Source organism: Petromyzon marinus, chromosome 72 (genome assembly GCF_048934315.1).
Source record: "Petromyzon marinus isolate PM22_M1 ecotype Great Lakes invasive population chromosome 72, UKy_Petmar_22M1.pri1.0, whole genome shotgun sequence".
NCBI lineage: Eukaryota > Metazoa > Chordata > Hyperoartia > Petromyzontiformes > Petromyzontidae > Petromyzon > Petromyzon marinus.
This window is the reverse complement of record NC_133738.1, coordinates 1,011,215-1,029,803: the sequence shown is the minus strand read 5'-3', so window position 1 is coordinate 1,029,803 and position 18,589 is coordinate 1,011,215. Positions and strand designations below refer to the sequence as shown.

Sequence of the window (18,589 nt, the reverse complement as noted above, 5' to 3'; positions counted from 1 at the left end):
CTGTGTGTCTCTGTGTGTGTGTCTCACTGTGTATGAGTCTCTATGCCCACCTGTGCTGTAGACAAGTCTCCGCCACGACCCCGGGCTCCCGGCACGTGTCTCTGTGTGTGTGTCTCTGTGTGTGTCTCTGTGTGTGTGTGTCTGTGTGTGTGTCTCTGTGTGTCTCTCACTGTGTGTGTGTCTCTATGTGTGTGTCTCTGTGTGTCTCACTATGTATGAGTCTCACTGTGTATGTCTCACTATGTGTGTGTCTCTGTGAGTCTCTCACTGTGTGTGTCTCACTCTCTCTATGTGTCTCTGTGTGTGTCTATGTGTCTATGTGCCCACCTGTGCTGTAGACAAGTCTCCGCCACGACCCCGGGCTCCCGGCACGAGTCTCTGGCCCGCTGGAGTCGCCCCTGGGAGTCCACCAGGCGCTCCGTGCAGGCCGATACGGCCTGCAGGGCCTGCGACAGCTCCTGGCGCTGGAACGTCGTGTCCACCACACGTGACTCTGCACAGGTAGGGGGGGAGGGGGGGAGAGGGGGGGTCCAGGTAGCCTCTCAATGGCGTGTCCAGGACTGGTGGGGCACTCAGTCACTCACTCAGTCACTCAGTTAGTCAGTTACCCACTCAGTCACTCAGTCAATCAGTCACTCAGTTAGTCAGTCACTCAGTCACTCAGTTACTCAGTTACCCACTCAGTCACTCAGTCACTCAGTTAGTCACTCAGTTAGTCAGTCAGTCAGTCACTCAGTCACTCAGTCACTCAGTTACTCAGTTACCCACTCAGTCACTCAGTCACTCAGTTAGTCAGTCACTCAGTTAGTCACTCAGTTAGTCAGTCAGTCAGTCACTCAGTCACTCAGTTAGTCAGTTACCCACTCAGTCACTCAGTCACTCAGTTAGTCAGTCAGTCACTCAGTTAGTCACTCAGTTAGTCAGTCAGTCACTCAGTCACTCAGTTAGTCAGTTACCCACTCACTCACTCAGTCACTCAGTTAGTCAGTTACCCACTCACTCACTCAGTCACTCAGTCACTCAGTTACCCACTCACTCAGTCACTCACTCAGTCACTCAGTTAGTCAGTCAGTCACTCAGTTACTCAGTCACTCAGTCACTCACTCAGTCACTCACTCAGTCACTCAGTTAGTCAGTCAGTCAGTCACTCACTCAGTCACTCACTCAGTCAGTCACTCACTCAGTCACTCAGTTACCCACTCACTCAGTCACTCACTCAGTCAGTCACTCACTCAGTCACTCAGTCAGTCACTCAGTCACTCAGTTACTCAGTCACTCACTCAGTCAATCACTCAGTCACTCACTCAGTCACTCACTCAGTCACTCATTTACTCAGTCACTCAGTCACTCAGTTACTCACTCACTCAGTCAGTTACCCACTCAGTTACTCACTCAGTCAGTCAGTTAGTCAGTCAGTCAGTCACTCACTCAGTCACTCACTCAGTCAGTCACTCACTCAGTCACTCAGTTACCCACTCACTCAGTCACTCATTCAGTCAGTCACTCACTCAGTCACTCAGTTAGTCAGTCAATCAGTCACTCACTTAGTCAGTCAGTCACTCACTCATTCAGTCAGTCAGTTACTCAGTCACTCAGTCACTCAGTTACTCAGTTACTCACTCAGTTACCCACTCAGTTACTCACTCAGTCAGTCAGTTACTCAGTCGCTCAGTCACTCAGTTACTCACTCATTCAGTCAGTTACTCAGTCACTCAGTTACTCAGTCACTCACTCAGTTACCCACTCAGTTACTCACTCAGTCACTCAGTTACTCAGTCACTCACTCAGTCAGCCACTCACTCAGTAACTCACTCACTCAGTCACTCACTCAGTCACTCACTCAGTCACTCACTTAGTCACTCACTTAGTCACTCACTTAGTCACTCACTTAGTCACTCAGTCACTCAGTTAGTCAGTTACTCACTCAGTCAGTCACTCACTCACTCAGTCACTCAATCACTCAGTCACTCACTTAGTCACTCACTTAGTCACTCACTTAGTCACTCACTCACTCAGTTATTCACTCGGTCACTCAGTTATTCATTCACTCACTCACTTAGTAACTCACTCAGTCACTCAGTTACTCAGTCACTCATTCACTTAGTCACTCACTCACTCAGTTACTCACTTAATCACTCACTCAGTCACTCACTCGCTCAGTCACTCAGTCACTCACTCACTCACTTAGTCACTCACTTAGTCACTCACTCACTCAGTCACTCACTCACTCACTTAGTCACTCACTCACTCAGTCACTCACTCACTCAGTCACTCACTTAGTCACTCAGTCACTCAGTCACTCACTCAGTTACTCAGTTACTTAGTTAGTCACTAAATCAGTCACTCAGTTACTCACTCAGTTACTCACTTAGTCACTCACTTAGTCACTCACTCAGTCACTCACTCAGTTACTCACTCACTCAGTCACTCAGTTACTCAGTTACTCACTTAGTCACTCATTCACTTAGTCACTTAGTCACTCAGTCAGTCAATCAGTTACTCAGTTACTCACTTAGTCACTCAGTCACTCAGTTACTCAGTCACTCACTCACTTAGTCACTCAGTCAGTTACTCAGTCACTCAGCCACTCACTCAGTCACTCACTCACTCAGTCACTCAGTTACTCAGTCATTCAGTCACTCAGTTACTCAGTTACTCAGTCACTCACTCAGTTAGTCAATCAGTCAGTTACTCAGTTACTCAGTCACTCAGACACCCAGTTACTCACTCAGTCACTCACTCAGTCACTCACTCAGTCAGTCACTCACTCAGTCACTCAGTTACTCAGTCACTCAGTCACCCAGTTACTCACTCAGTCACTCAGTCAGTTACTCACTCAGTTACTCAATCAGTTACTCACTCAGTTACTCAATCAGTTACTCACTCAGTCACTCAATCAGTCACTCAGTCACTCACTCACTCAGTTACTCACTCACTCAGTCAATCAGTCACTGAATCACTTAGTCACTCAGTCAGTTACTCAGTCACTCAGTCACTCACTCAGTCACTCACTCAGTCACTCAGTTAGTCAGTCAGTCAGTCACTCACTCAGTCACTCACTCAGTCAGTCACTCACTCAGTCACTCAGTTACCCACTCACTCAGTCACTCATTCAGTTACCCACTCACTCAGTCACTCAGTTAGTCAGTCAATCACTCAGTCACTCAGTCAGTCACTCAGTCACTCAGTCAGTCACTCACTCAGTCACTCACTCAGTTACCCACTCACTCAGTCACTCACTCAGTCAGTCACTCACTCAGTCACTCAGTCAGTCACTCAGTCACTCAGTTACTCAGTCACTCACTCAGTCAATCACTCAGTCACTCACTCAGTCACTCACTCAGTCACTCATTTACTCAGTCACTCAGTCACTCAGTTACTCACTCACTCAGTCAGTTACCCACTCAGTTACTCACTCAGTCAGTCAGTTAGTCAGTCAGTCAGTCACTCACTCAGTCACTCACTCAGTCAGTCACTCACTCAGTCACTCAGTTACCCACTCACTCAGTCACTCATTCAGTCAGTCACTCACTCAGTCACTCAGTTAGTCAGTCAATCAGTCACTCACTTAGTCAGTCAGTCACTCACTCACTCAGTCACTCACTCATTCAGTCAGTCAGTTACTCAGTCACTCAGTCACTCAGTTACTCACTCAGTTACCCACTCAGTTACTCACTCAGTCAGTCAGTTACTCAGTCGCTCAGTCACTCAGTTACTCACTCATTCAGTCAGTTACTCAGTCACTCAGTTACTCAGTCACTCACTCAGTTACCCACTCAGTTACTCACTCAGTCACTCAGTTACTCAGTCACTCACTCAGTCAGCCACTCACTCAGTAACTCACTCACTCAGTCACTCACTCAGTCACTCACTCAGTCACTCACTTAGTCACTCACTTAGTCACTCACTTAGTCACTCACTTAGTCACTCAGTCACTCAGTTAGTCAGTTACTCACTCAGTCAGTCACTCACTCACTCAGTCACTCAATCACTCAGTCACTCACTTAGTCACTCACTTAGTCACTCACTTAGTCACTCACTCACTCAGTTATTCACTCGGTCACTCAGTTATTCATTCACTCACTCACTTAGTAACTCACTCAGTCACTCAGTTACTCAGTCACTCATTCACTTAGTCACTCACTCACTCAGTTACTCACTTAATCACTCACTCAGTCACTCACTCGCTCAGTCACTCAGTCACTCACTCACTCACTTAGTCACTCACTTAGTCACTCACTCACTCAGTCACTCACTCACTCACTTAGTCACTCACTCACTCAGTCACTCACTCACTCAGTCACTCACTTAGTCACTCAGTCACTCAGTCACTCACTCAGTTACTCAGTTACTTAGTTAGTCACTAAATCAGTCACTCAGTTACTCACTCAGTTACTCACTTAGTCACTCACTTAGTCACTCACTCAGTCACTCACTCAGTTACTCACTCACTCAGTCACTCAGTTACTCAGTTACTCACTTAGTCACTCATTCACTTAGTCACTTAGTCACTCAGTCAGTCAATCAGTTACTCAGTTACTCACTTAGTCACTCAGTCACTCAGTTACTCAGTCACTCACTCACTTAGTCACTCAGTCAGTTACTCAGTCACTCAGCCACTCACTCAGTCACTCACTCACTCAGTCACTCAGTTACTCAGTCATTCAGTCACTCAGTTACTCAGTTACTCAGTCACTCACTCAGTTAGTCAATCAGTCAGTTACTCAGTTACTCAGTCACTCAGACACCCAGTTACTCACTCAGTCATTCACTCAGTCACTCACTCAGTCAGTCACTCACTCAGTCACTCAGTTACTCAGTCACTCAGTCACCCAGTTACTCACTCAGTCACTCAGTCAGTTACTCACTCAGTTACTCAATCAGTTACTCACTCAGTTACTCAATCAGTTACTCACTCAGTCACTCAATCAGTCACTCAGTCACTCACTCACTCAGTTACTCACTCACTCAGTCAATCAGTCACTGAATCACTTAGTCACTCAGTCAGTTACTCAGTCACTCAGTCACTCACTCAGTTACTCACTCAGTCACTCAGTTAGTCAGTCAGTCAGTCACTCACTCAGTCACTCACTCAGTCAGTCACTCACTCAGTCACTCAGTTACCCACTCACTCAGTCACTCACTCAGTCAGTCACTCACTCAGTCACTCAGTCAGTCACTCAGTCACTCAGTTACTCAGTCACTCACTCAGTCAATCACTCAGTCACTCACTCAGTCACTCACTCAGTCACTCATTTACTCAGTCACTCAGTCACTCAGTTACTCACTCACTCAGTCAGTTACCCACTCAGTTACTCACTCAGTCAGTCAGTTAGTCAGTCAGTCAGTCACTCACTCAGTCACTCACTCAGTCAGTCACTCACTCAGTCACTCAGTTACCCACTCACTCAGTCACTCATTCAGTCAGTCACTCACTCAGTCACTCAGTTAGTCAGTCAATCAGTCACTCACTTAGTCAGTCAGTCACTCACTCACTCAGTCACTCACTCATTCAGTCAGTCAGTTACTCAGTCACTCAGTCACTCAGTTACTCAGTTACTCACTCAGTTACCCACTCAGTTACTCACTCAGTCAGTCAGTTACTCAGTCGCTCAGTCACTCAGTTACTCACTCATTCAGTCAGTTACTCAGTCACTCAGTTACTCAGTCACTCACTCAGTTACCCACTCAGTTACTCACTCAGTCACTCAGTTACTCAGTCACTCACTCAGTCAGCCACTCACTCAGTAACTCACTCACTCAGTCACTCACTCAGTCACTCACTCAGTCACTCACTTAGTCACTCACTTAGTCACTCACTTAGTCACTCACTTAGTCACTCAGTCACTCAGTTAGTCAGTTACTCACTCAGTCAGTCACTCACTCACTCAGTCACTCAATCACTCAGTCACTCACTTAGTCACTCACTTAGTCACTCACTTAGTCACTCACTCACTCAGTTATTCACTCGGTCACTCAGTTATTCATTCACTCACTCACTTAGTAACTCACTCAGTCACTCAGTTACTCAGTCACTCATTCACTTAGTCACTCACTCACTCAGTTACTCACTTAATCACTCACTCAGTCACTCACTCGCTCAGTCACTCAGTCACTCACTCACTCACTTAGTCACTCACTTAGTCACTCACTCACTCAGTCACTCACTCACTCACTTAGTCACTCACTCACTCAGTCACTCACTCACTCAGTCACTCACTTAGTCACTCAGTCACTCAGTCACTCACTCAGTTACTCAGTTACTTAGTTAGTCACTAAATCAGTCACTCAGTTACTCACTCAGTTACTCACTTAGTCACTCACTTAGTCACTCACTCAGTCACTCACTCAGTTACTCACTCACTCAGTCACTCAGTTACTCAGTTACTCACTTAGTCACTCATTCACTTAGTCACTTAGTCACTCAGTCAGTCAATCAGTTACTCAGTTACTCACTTAGTCACTCAGTCACTCAGTTACTCAGTCAACTCACTTAGTCACTCAGTCAGTTACTCAGTCACTCAGCCACTCACTCAGTCACTCACTCACTCAGTCACTCAGTTACTCAGTCATTCAGTCACTCAGTTACTCAGTTACTCAGTCACTCACTCAGTTAGTCAATCAGTCAGTTACTCAGTTACTCAGTCACTCAGACACCCAGTTACACACTCAGTCACTCACTCAGTCACTCACTCAGTCAGTCACTCACTCAGTCACTCAGTTACTCAGTCACTCAGTCACCCAGTTACTCACTCAGTCACTCAGTCAGTTACTCACTCAGTTACTCAATCAGTTACTCACTCAGTTACTCAATCAGTTACTCACTCAGTCACTCAATCAGTCACTCAGTCACTCACTCACTCAGTTACTCACTCACTCAGTCAATCAGTCACTGAATCACTTAGTCACTCAGTCAGTTACTCAGTCACTCAGTCACTCACTCAGTTACTCAGTCAGTCACTCAGTTACTCAGTCACTCACTCAGTCACTCACTCAGTCACTCACTCACTCAGTCACTCAGTTACTCAGTCACTCACTCAGTCATTCACTCAGTCACTCAATCAGTCACTCAGTCACTCACTCACTCAGTTACTCACTCACTCAGTCAATCAGTCACTGAATCACTTAGTCACTCAGTCAGTTACTCAGTCACTCAGCCACTCACTCAGTCACTCACTCACTCAGTCACTCAGTTACTCAGTCATTCAGTCACTCAGTTACTCAGTTACTCAGTCACTCACTCAGTTAGTCAATCAGTCAGTTACTCAGTTACTCAGTCACTCAGACACCCAGTTACTCACTCAGTCACTCACTCAGTCACTCACTCAGTCAGTCACTCACTCAGTCACTCAGTTACTCAGTCACTCAGTCACCCAGTTACTCACTCAGTCACTCAGTCAGTTACTCACTCAGTTACTCAATCAGTTACTCACTCAGTTACTCAATCAGTTACTCACTCAGTCACTCAGTTACTCAGTCACTCAGTCACTCACTCACTCAGTTACTCACTCACTCAGTCAATCAGTCACTGAATCACTTAGTCACTCAGTCAGTTACTCAGTCACTCAGTCACTCACTCAGTTACTCAGTCAGTCACTCAGTTACTCAGTCACTCACTCAGTCACTCACTCAGTCACTCACTCACTCAGTCACTCAGTTACTCAGTCACTCACTCAGTCATTCACTCAGTCACTCACTCAGTCAGTCACTCACTCAGTCACTCAGTTACTCAGTCACTCAGTCACCCAGTTACTCACTCAGTCACTCAGTCAGTTACTCACTCAGTTACTCAATCAGTTACTCGCTCAGTCACTCAATCAGTCACTCAGTCACTCACTCACTCAGTTACTCACTCAGTTACTCACACACTCAGTCACTCAGTCAGTTACTCAGTCACTCAGTCACTCACTCACTTAGTCACTCACTCAGTTACTCACTCACTCAGTCATTCACTCACCCACTCACTCACTCAGTTACTCACTCACTCAGTCACTCACTCACTCAGGCACCCACTCACTCAGTTACTCACTCACTCAGTCACTCACTCAATTACTCACTCACCCACTCACCCACCCACTCACTCACTCAGTCACTCACTCAGTCACTCACTTAGTCACTCAGTCAGTCACTCACTCACTCAGTCACTCAGTTACTCAGTTACTCACTCACCCACTCACCCACCCACTCACTCACACACTCACTCATTCACTCACTCAGTCACTCAGTCACTCACTCAGTCACTCAGTTACCCACTCAGTTACTCACTCACTCAGTCATTCACTCACCCACTCACTCACACACTCACCCACTCACTCATTTACTCACTCACTCAGTCAGTTACTCACTCAGTTACTCACTCACTCACACACTCAGTTACCCACTCAGTCACTCACTCACTAAGTCACTCAGTCATTCACTCACTCACCCACTCACTCACCCAGTCACTCAGTCATCCACTCACTCAGTCACTCACTCACTCAGTTACCCACTCACTCACTCAGTCACTCACTCACTCACTCAGTCACTCACTCAGACACTCACTCACTCAGACACTCACTCAGACACTCAGTCATCTACTCACTCAGTCACTCACTCACTCACTCAGTCACTCACTCACTCAGTTACCCACTCACTCACTCAGTCACTCAGTTACTCACTCACCCACTCACCCACCCACTCACTCACACACTCACTCATTCACCCACTCACCCACTCACCCACCCACTATCTCACCCACTCACTCACCCACTCACCCACCCACTCACTCACACACTCACTCATTCACCCACTCACTCACCCACTCACTCACTAACTCACCTACTCACTCACCCACCTATTCACTCATCCACTCACCCACTCACTCACTCACCCACTCACTCACCCACCCACTCACTCACCCACTCACTCACCCACCCACCTACCCACTCACTCACTCAGTCACCCACTCACTCACTCACCCACTCAGTCACTCACTCACTCAGTCACCCACTCACTCACTCACCCACCACTCACTCACTCACTCACCCACTCACTACCCACTCACTCAGTCACTCACTCACTCAGTCACTCACTCAGTCACTCACTCACCCACTCACTCACTCAGTTACCCACTCAGTCACTCACTCAGTCACTCACTCATTCAGTCACCCACTCACACACTCAGTCACTCACCCACTCACTCACTCAGTTACCCACTCAGTCACTCAGTCACTCACCCACTCAGTCACTCACTCACTCAGTCACTCACTCACTCAGTCACCCACTCACTCACTCACCCACCACTCACTCATTCACTCACCCACTCACTCACCCACCCACTCACTCACTCATCCACTCACTCACTCACCCACTCACCCACTCACTCACTCACCCACCTACTCACTCATCCACTCACCCACTCACTCAGTCACTCACCTACTCACTCACCCACTCACTCACTCACCCACTCACTCACTCACCCACCCACTCACTCAGTCACCCACTCACTCACCCACTCAGTCACTCACTCACTCAGTCACCCACTCACTCACCCACCCACTCACTCACCCACTCACCCACTCACTCACCCACTCACTCACCCACTCACTCACTCACCCACTCACTCACCCACTCACCCACCCACCCACTCACCCACTCACTCACTCACCCACCCACTCACCCACTCACCCACCCACTCACTCACCCACCCACCCACTCACCCACTCACCCACCCACCCACACACTCACTCACTAACTCACCCACTCACCCACCCACCCACTCACCCACTCACCCACCCACCCACACACTCACTCACTAACTCACCCACTCACCCACCCACCCACTCACCCACTCACCCAGCCACTCACCCACTCACCCACTCACTCACTCACCCACCCACCCACTCACCCACCCACTGACCCACCACTCACTCACCCACCACCCACCCACTAACCCACCACCCACCCACCACTCACCCAGTGCCCGAGTGCTCTCCCTCTGAGCCGTCTCCGCGAGGTCCCCAGCGCGGAGCTCCGCCTCGCGCTCCCAGGCGGCCGCGGCGAGCCCCGACGCGGAGCTCTGCGCGTCGCCCCACTCACGCAGAGCCCCAGCGCGGAGCTCCGCCTCAGAGCGCGGGGCCCCGGCGCGGAGCTCCGCCTCTGCGGATCGGCTCCACACACTCGCCATGGTCTGCGGGGACAGTGGGGGGAGGGGGAGGGGCACACAGAGTAAGTGGTGCACCTAGCCTGGCACCAGCAGCAGCAGCGGCGCAACCTGTAGCACCTGGGTCTGTCACGTGACCACCTCCTGGTGCACCTAGCCTGGCACCAGCAGCAGCAGCGGCGCAACCTGTAGCACCTGGGTCTGTCACGTGACCACCTCCTGGTGCACCTAGCCTGGCACCAGCAGCAGCAGCGGCGCAACCTGTAGCACCTGGGTCTGTCACGTGACCACCTCCTGGTGCACCTAGCCTGGCACCAGCAGCAGCAGCAGCGCAACCTGTAGCACCTGGGTCTGTCACGTGACCACCTCCTGGTGCACCTAGCCTGGCACAGCAGCAGCAGCGGCGCAACCTGTAGCACCTGGGTCTGTCACGTGACCACCTCCTGGTGCACCTAGCCTGGCACCAGCAGCAGCAGCGGCGCAACCTGTAGCACCTGGGTCTGTCACGTGACCACCTCCTGGTGCACCTAGCCTGGCACCAGCAGCAGCAGCAGCGCAACCTGTAGCACCTGGGTCTGTCACGTGACCACCTCCTGGTGCACCTAGCCTGGCACAGCAGCAGCAGCGGCGCAACCTGTAGCATCTGGGTCTGTCACGTGACCACCTCCTGGTGCACCTAGCCTGGCACCAGCAGCAGCAGTGCAACCTGTAGCACCTGGGTCTATCACGTGACCACCTCCTGGTGCACCTAGCCTGGCACAGCAGCAGCAGCGGCGCAACCTGTAGCACCTGGGTCTGTCACGTGACCACCTCCTGGTGCACCTAGCCTGGCACCAGCAGCAGCAGCGCAACCTATAGCACCTGGGTCCGTCACGTGACCACCTCCTGGTGCACCTAGCCTGGCACAGCAGCAGCAGCAGCGGCGCAACCTGTAGCACCTGGGTCCGTCACATGACCACCTCCTGGTGCACCTAGCCTGGCACCAGCAGCAGCAGCGCAACCTGTAGCACCTGGGTCTGTCACGTGACCACCTCCTGGTGCACCTAGCCTGGCACAGCAGCAGCAGCGGCGCAACCTGTAGCACCTGGGTCTGTCACGTGACCACCTCCTGGTGCACCTAGCCTGGCACCAGCAGCAGCAGCGCAACCTGTAGCACCTGGGTCTGTCACGTGACCACCTCCTGGTGCACCTAGCCTGGCACAGCAGCAGCAGCAGCGCAACCTGTAGCACCTGGGTCTGTCACGTGACCACCTCCTGGTGCACCTAGCCTGGCACCAGCAGCAGCAGTAGCAGCAGTGCAACCTGTAGCACCTGGGTCTGTCACGTGACCACCTCCTGGTGCACCTAGCCTGGCACAGCAGCAGCAGCGGCGCAACCTGTAGCATCTGGGTCTGTCACGTGACCACCTCCTGGTGCACCTAGCCTGGCACAGCAGCAGCAGCAGTAGAAATGTGAAACTCACCAGAAACTGCGCCGGAACGGGAGGGTGGAAAAAGTTTAGGTTGGTAAAATCAACACGAAAAAAATTAAACGAAATTTTTTTTTTTAAAAAAAGAAAACTTACGAATGAAATAAAATAAAACGGATGAATTAAGACGTGTTATTAAAAGGAGATGTTTATTTGGGGGAAGAAAATAAAAAAGTTAAATAATTATCTCGAAGCAGCCCGCTAGCTCGCTCGCTTCGATAGCGCCTAGGAATTGAATTGTTGACGTTGCCATGGAGACCACAAGCGGTCGTTGCCACGGAGACGACGCCGGGGCGTTTGCTGCGAGGTGACGTCACTTCCGTCCCTCGACCCCGCCCCCCCCCGGATGCACCCCGCCCCAACGTTGCCAGGGAGAGGCACGGCGTTGCTGGGGGGAACGTCACTTCCGTCCATTGCCTCCTCCCCCCCCGCCCCACCGTTGCCAGTGAGAGTTCCGCCGTTGCTGTGGGCGACGTCACTTCCGTCGCTGCCCCTCCCCCCGCCGTTGCCACGGAGACGACTCCGTTACCAAAGGGGGCGACGTCACTTCCGTCGCTCCCCTTCGCCCCGCCCACCCCCGCGCTCACTGCCACTGAGACCGAAGCTCGCCGTTGCGGTGGGTGACGTCACTTTCTTCCCCTCCCGCCCCACCCCCGGCCGTTGCCACGGAGACGACCGGAAGTTGGGCGTGACCAAAAAGCACAACAAAAATGGCGGCGTCGCGTGCTCATCATCGACCGGGCGGCCATCTTGGGTAGGGGTTAGTGAGGGGGCGGGGTTAACGCCATATAAATAAATAGCTGGGCCAATATATAAATAACGTGATCGATCCCCCTGCTCAATGATCGCGCCACGAGCGACGCCCAATGCCACGAGCCCCGCCCATTCGCCAACTCGTCGACGGTGACGTCACAAAGGCCACGTGCACCGTGAGGTGCCAGGCTAGGTGCAGGTCACGGGACGCACCCACACAGGTGCCATGGGTTGTGCTGCTGTGCCAGGCTAGGTGCAGGTCACGGGACAGACCCAGCAGATGCCCCACGGACCATCAACTACCACATCAACAAACTCTCTCTCATTATCATCACGGTGGCGAGGAGGATGACTACCTCGCCTGGTCTACAGGAGGTCGTGGGTTCGATCCCTGGACCCTGTTGTGTCTGCGTCTCTCTCTCACAAGAGAGATGTTGACTACCTCGCCTGGTGTACAGGAGGTCGTGGGTTCCATCTCTGGACCCTGTTGTGTCTTCGTCTCTCACAAGGGAGATGTTGACTACCTCGCCTGGTCTACAGGAGGTCGTGGGTTCGATCCCTGGACCCTGTTGTGTCTGTGTGTCTCTCTCTCGAAAGGGAGATGTTGACTACCTCGCCTGGTGTGCAGGAGGTCGTGGGTTCGATTCCTGGACCCTGTTGTGTCTGCGTCTCTCTCTCTCTCAAGGGAGATGTTGACTACCTCGCCTGGTCTACAGGAGGTCGTGGGTTCGATCCCTGGACCCTGTTGTGTCTGCATCTCTCTCCCACAAGGGAGATGTTGACTACCTCGCCTGGTCTACAGGAGGTCGTGGGTTTCATCTCTGGACCCTGTTGTGTCTGCGTCTCTCACAAGGGAGATGTTGACTACCTCGCCTGGTCTACAGGAGGTCGTGGGTTCCATCTCTGGACCCTGTTGTGTCTTCGTCTCTCACAAGGGAGATGTTGACTACCTCGCCTGGTCTACAGGAGGTCGTGGGTTCGATCCCTGGACCCTGTTGTGTCTGCGTCTCTCTCTCACAAGGGAGATGTTGACTACCTCGCCTGGTGTACAGGAGGTTGTGGGTTCCATCTCTGGACCCTGTTGTGACTGCGTCTCACAAGGGAGATGTTGACTACCTCGCCTGGTATACAGGAGGACGTGGGTTCGATCCCTGGACCCTGTTGTGTCTGTGTCTCTCTCTCTCTCTCTCTCGAAAGGGAGATGTTGACTACCTCGCCTGGTGTGCAGGAGGTCGTGGGTTCGATCCCTGGACCCTGTTGTGTCTGCGTCTCTCTCTCTCACAACGGAGATGTTGACTACCTCGCCTGGTATACAGGAGGTCGTGGGTTTGATCCCTGGACCCTGTTGTCTCCATCTCTCTCTCTCTCACAAGGGAGATGTTGACTACCTCGCCTGGTCTACAGGAGGTATATGTGGATAGCCTTATGAACGAATCTGTCATGGTAGCCAGATGGCTTACAAACACAGAGACAATTTCAACCGAGAAGATGGATTTTGGCTTAGCAATCATTGGAAAGATTTGATAAACCATTTCAGGTCTTAATTGATTGTTCACGCTTACAGTGGCTTTAGACAGCATATATTATAAAAAATTTTGTCTCCCCCCTCCTCTTTTCAGAATATAGATGGACTAGTCCTGGGTAAACTGCCAAATCGCTGCGCGTGGCGCTAACGTTTTTTTTTATAAATAAATAAATGCGCCGTTTAAAAATAAATTTATGCGAACCAACACACCTGAAGATGACCGTTTGAGTTATGGTCGAAACGTCGTGAGAATTTTCTATTGTTTTATATATATTATTATTTTGTTGTTCCTCTTCAACGTGACTTTACCGAAAAAACTAAGAATATAAACGCCACTTTTTTCAAATTGTTCTTGCTGTGGTTTTCACACCTGATGATGATTGCTGCTTTGTGTTTCAGTCGTAAACGTCGTGAGAATTTTATTGTTTTATATTTTTATTATTTTATTGTTTCCCTTCTACGTGGTGGTTTTCACACCTGATGATGATTGCTGCTTCGTGTTGCAGTCGAAACGTCGTGAGAATTTTATTGTTTTATATTTTTATTATGTTATTGTTTCCCTTCTACGTGATGGTTTTTACACCTGATGATGACTGTTTGTGTTGCAGTCGAAACGTCGTGAGAATTTTATTGTTTTATATTTTTTTTATTTTATTGTTTCCCTTCTACGTGATGGTTTTCACACCTGATGATGATTGCTGCTTCGTGTTGCAGTCGAAAACGTCGTGAGAATTTTATTGTTTTATATTTTTATTATTTTATTGTTTTCCCTTCTACGTGGTGGTTTTCACACCTGATGATGATTGCTGCTTTGTGTTGCAGTTGAAAACGTCGTGATAATTTTATTGTTTTATATTTTTTATTATTTTATTGTTTCCCTTCTACGTGGTGGTGACTTTACCGAAAGAACCAAGAATATTTAATCCCTGCAGTCACGAAAGCTTTAAATGAACAATTTTAAGTAGAACGTGTTGTCTATATTTATTTAAAGTTGCGCATTTTGATGTGACGTCACATTTCTCACCCCTCCTCGTCACACATCGTCACAAATGTCTGACCCCCACCCCCACCCCTCACTAGATGCGTGACGTCATTTATGGACGGCCCCTAATGGCTCTTCGGATTACTGCAGTGGAAAGTGGGCGTGTCCTAGACGTCACCTTTTCCCCCCCCATATTTGGGCATCGTGGAGTTGTTGGGGGTGGGAATTCCTCGTGACGTCACCTCACACAACCCCTCCCCTACCCATATTTGGGCATCGTGGAGTTGTGGGTGGGGGGATAATCCCCCCCATGCCTATGACGTCACTTCCCCCTCTCTCCATCGTGGGAGTCGGGGGTGGGAATCCCCCGTGACGTCACCTACCCCGCCATATTTGGACATCGTGGAGTGGGGAATCCCCCATGATGTCAGATCCTTCCCTTAATCGTGGAGTCGGCGGTGGGAATTCCCCGTGACGTCACCTTCCCTTCCTCCCTCACCCATATTTGGGCATCGTTGAGTTGGAAGGGGGGGGGCGTGATCCCCCATGACGTCACCTCGCCCCCTCCAACTCCATATGGCGGAGGTGACGTCACGGGAAAAATCCCTCACTCTTCTCCCCCTACCCGTATTTGGGCATCGTGGAGTTGGAAGGGGGAATCCCTCGTGACGTCACTTCCCCCCCCCCCATATTTGAGCATCGTGGAGTGGGGGGGAAGGGGTGAGGAATCCCCTGTGACGTCACCTCCCCCTCACATATTTGTGCATGGTGTAGTGGGGGGAAGGGGAATCCCCCTAATCTCCACCCCATATTTGGGCATAGTGTAGGTGTTGGCGGGGAGGAATTCCTCCGTGACGTCACTTCCCCCACCCAAATTTGGGCATCGTGGAGTTGGAAGGGGGAATCCCTCGTGACGTCACTTCCCCCCCCCCCATATTTGAGCATCGTGGAGTGGGGGGGAAGGGGTGAGGAATCCCCTGTGACGTCACCTCCCCCTCACATATTTGTGCATGGTGTAGTGGGGGGAAGGGGAATCCCCCTAATCTCCACCCCATATTTGGGCATAGTGTAGGTGTTGGCGGGGAGGAATTCCTCCGTTACGTCACTTCCCCCACCCAAATTTGGGCATCGTGGAGTTGGGGGGGAATCCCGGTGACGTCACTTCCCCTCCCACGTATTTGGGCATCGTGCGGGGGGGGTGCCACCCCCCCGTGACGTCACCTCCCATGGAATTTCAGAGAGGGGCAAGGGTGGGGGGGCTGAGAAATCCCCCACACCCCCTCCCCTCCCCCGCCAGCGCGCGACCCGGTCGTGACGTCACGCTCGGCACGCGGGAAACGCGGCGCATGCGCAGTGGCGCGATCCGGAAGCGATTTGACACGCGCGCGCGCGCTTGCGCGCGGGAGAGAGCGAGCGGGGATAGAGAGAGAGGGGAGAGAGAGAGGGGGAGAGAGAGAGAGGGGGAGAGAGACAAAGGCGGCAGGGGAACTGAGAGAGAGGTCAACGCGCCCGAAGTTCGCGCTATTTTTTCCCCTTCCCCCTTTTCACCTCACACACCCCCTCACACACACACACAAACGCGCGCGCGCCTCAACTTTTAAGCAAACAAGTTCTCAACAACGACAACAAATTGAACGCTTTAATTCTGGAGGCGTTAGGGATGGGCGACAACGTCTTCGCCATCGACCTCACGGACGGCGCCGAGGGAGCCGAAGACGCCTCCTCGGCCTCGGCGGACGACGACGCTGAGGAGACGGCGGTTAGTGAAGAAGCCACGCCCACAGCCACCACTTCGCCACGCCCATCGCCACCACTCGCCACGCCCATCATCATTACCACTCGCCACGCCCATCATCACTACTCGCCACGCCCATCGCCACCACTCGCCACGCCCATCGCCACCACTCGCCACGCCCACAATCAATACTCGCCACGCCCATCGCCACCACTCGCCACGCCCACAATCAATACTCGCCACGCCCATCGCCACCACTCGCCACGCCCATCACCACCTCTCGCCACGCCCACAACCACTACTTGCCACGCCCACAACCACTACTCCACCGCCCATCACCACTCGCCACGCCCACAACCACTACTCGCCACGCCCTCCAACACACCACGCCCTCCACTAATCGCCACGCCCACAACCACTACTCGCCACGCCCACAACCATTACTCGCCACGCCCACAACCACTACTCGCCACGCCCACAACCACTACTCGCCACGCCCACAACCACGACTCGCCCCGCCCACCACCACTACTCGCCCCGCCCACGTTCCACTACTCGCCACGCCCACGTTGCACCTCCACGCCCATCACTACCACTCGCCACGCCCACCACCACGCGCACCACCATCACGCCCACCACCACAACTCGCCCCGCCCACTTTCTACCACCATGCCTACACCACCACTCGCCACGCCCACGTCCCACCCCACACCACCACTTGCCACGCCCACTCGCCCCGCCCTTACCCATGCAAGTGGGTGAGTGGAGGGATCCCGCCCCCTTAGAGTCGAGGCCACTCCCCCGGCCATGCAAGAGTGTGGGGGGTGGCCACGCCCTCTCTCCACTCGCCCCGCCCATCCACATCTGGTGCGATGCCACGCCCACTCCTCGCAGACGATTGGGTGGCCAGTAGACCACGCCCATCGCGTGATTGGGACCACGCCCTCCTTTTCCACAGAGGCCACGCCCCTCGATTTAAAGCGCCACGTGCGCCGAGCAGTGACGATCCCCGACTTACGAACGCGTCCGGGTGTGTACAGTGAGCGTTGGTCCCCGACTTACGAACGCACTGTTCCGTAAAATTATTTTTTTTTGCAAAGTATAGGAGTGGTAAACTACAAATAATGTCTCTACCAATAACTACTTACACTTGTTTATATTGTTGTGCACAGTGAGCTGCTGTGGTGTAGCAGAGAGACCCACAGAGACCCAGAGATACATAGAGACCCACAGAGATACATAGAGACCCACAGAGATACATAGAGACCCACAGAGATACACAGAGACCCACAGAGATACATAGAGACCCACAGAGATACAGAGACCCACAGAGATACATAGAGACCCACAGAGATACATAGAGACCCACAGAGATACATAGAGACCCACAGAGATACATAGAGATACATAGAGATACATAGAGACCAATAGAGATACATAGAGACACACAGAGATACATAGAGACCCACAGAGATACATAGAGATACATAGAGACCAATAGAGATACATAGAGACACACAGAGATACATAGAGACCCACAGAGATACATAGAGATACATAGAGACCCACAGAGATACACAGAGACCCACAGATACATAGAGACCCATAGAGATACATAGAGACCCACAGAGATACATAGAGATACATAGAGACGCATAGAGATACATAGAGACACACAGAGATACATAGAGACCCACAGAGATACATAGAGACACACAGAGATACATAGAGACCCATAGCGATACATAGAGACCCATAGCGATACATAGAGACACCCATAGAGACCCACAGAGATACATAGAGACACCCATAGAGACCCACAGAGATACATAGAGACCCACAGAGATACATACATATGTGTCTCTGTGTGTCTCTGGGTGTCTCTATGTATCTCTATGTATCTCTGTGTATCTCCCAGGACTGTGTGTGTAGATGATGGGTATCTCTATGTATCTCTATGTGTCTCTATGTATCTCTATGTATCT

The 18,589-nt window shown here is 51.4% G+C and overlaps 2 protein-coding genes across 4 annotated transcripts in view; one reads left to right on the top strand and one right to left on the bottom strand.

Moving 5' to 3' along the window:
* LOC116958097 (tektin-1-like) overlaps nt 1-11,925 on the bottom strand; it is a 41,114-nt gene extending 29,189 nt beyond the window's left edge. Inside the window, exons 1-3 of the mRNA XM_032980586.2 lie at nt 11,604-11,925; nt 9,955-10,168; nt 328-493 (exon numbers count right to left, since the gene is read on the bottom strand). Coding sequence (XP_032836477.2) covers nt 328-493; nt 9,955-10,165 — 377 coding nt within the window. The 5' untranslated portion in view covers nt 10,166-10,168; nt 11,604-11,925. The remainder of the gene's footprint in view (nt 1-327; nt 494-9,954; nt 10,169-11,603) is intronic.
* Nucleotides 11,926-16,203: 4,278 nt separating this feature from the next.
* LOC142906951 (ribosomal protein S6 kinase beta-2-like) overlaps nt 16,204-18,589 on the top strand; it is a 67,883-nt gene continuing 65,497 nt past the window's right edge. For 2 of the 3 annotated variants that reach the window (XR_012930588.1, XM_076055755.1), the window contains exon 1: nt 16,210-16,628. Coding sequence is in view for 2 of the 3 variants with exons in the window: in XM_076055755.1 (XP_075911870.1) it covers nt 16,530-16,628 (99 nt within the window). In the remaining variant the exon portion in view is untranslated. Of the gene's footprint in view, nt 16,629-18,589 lie in introns of all 3 variants that reach the window. The other variant, XM_076055756.1, reaches the window with a different exon arrangement.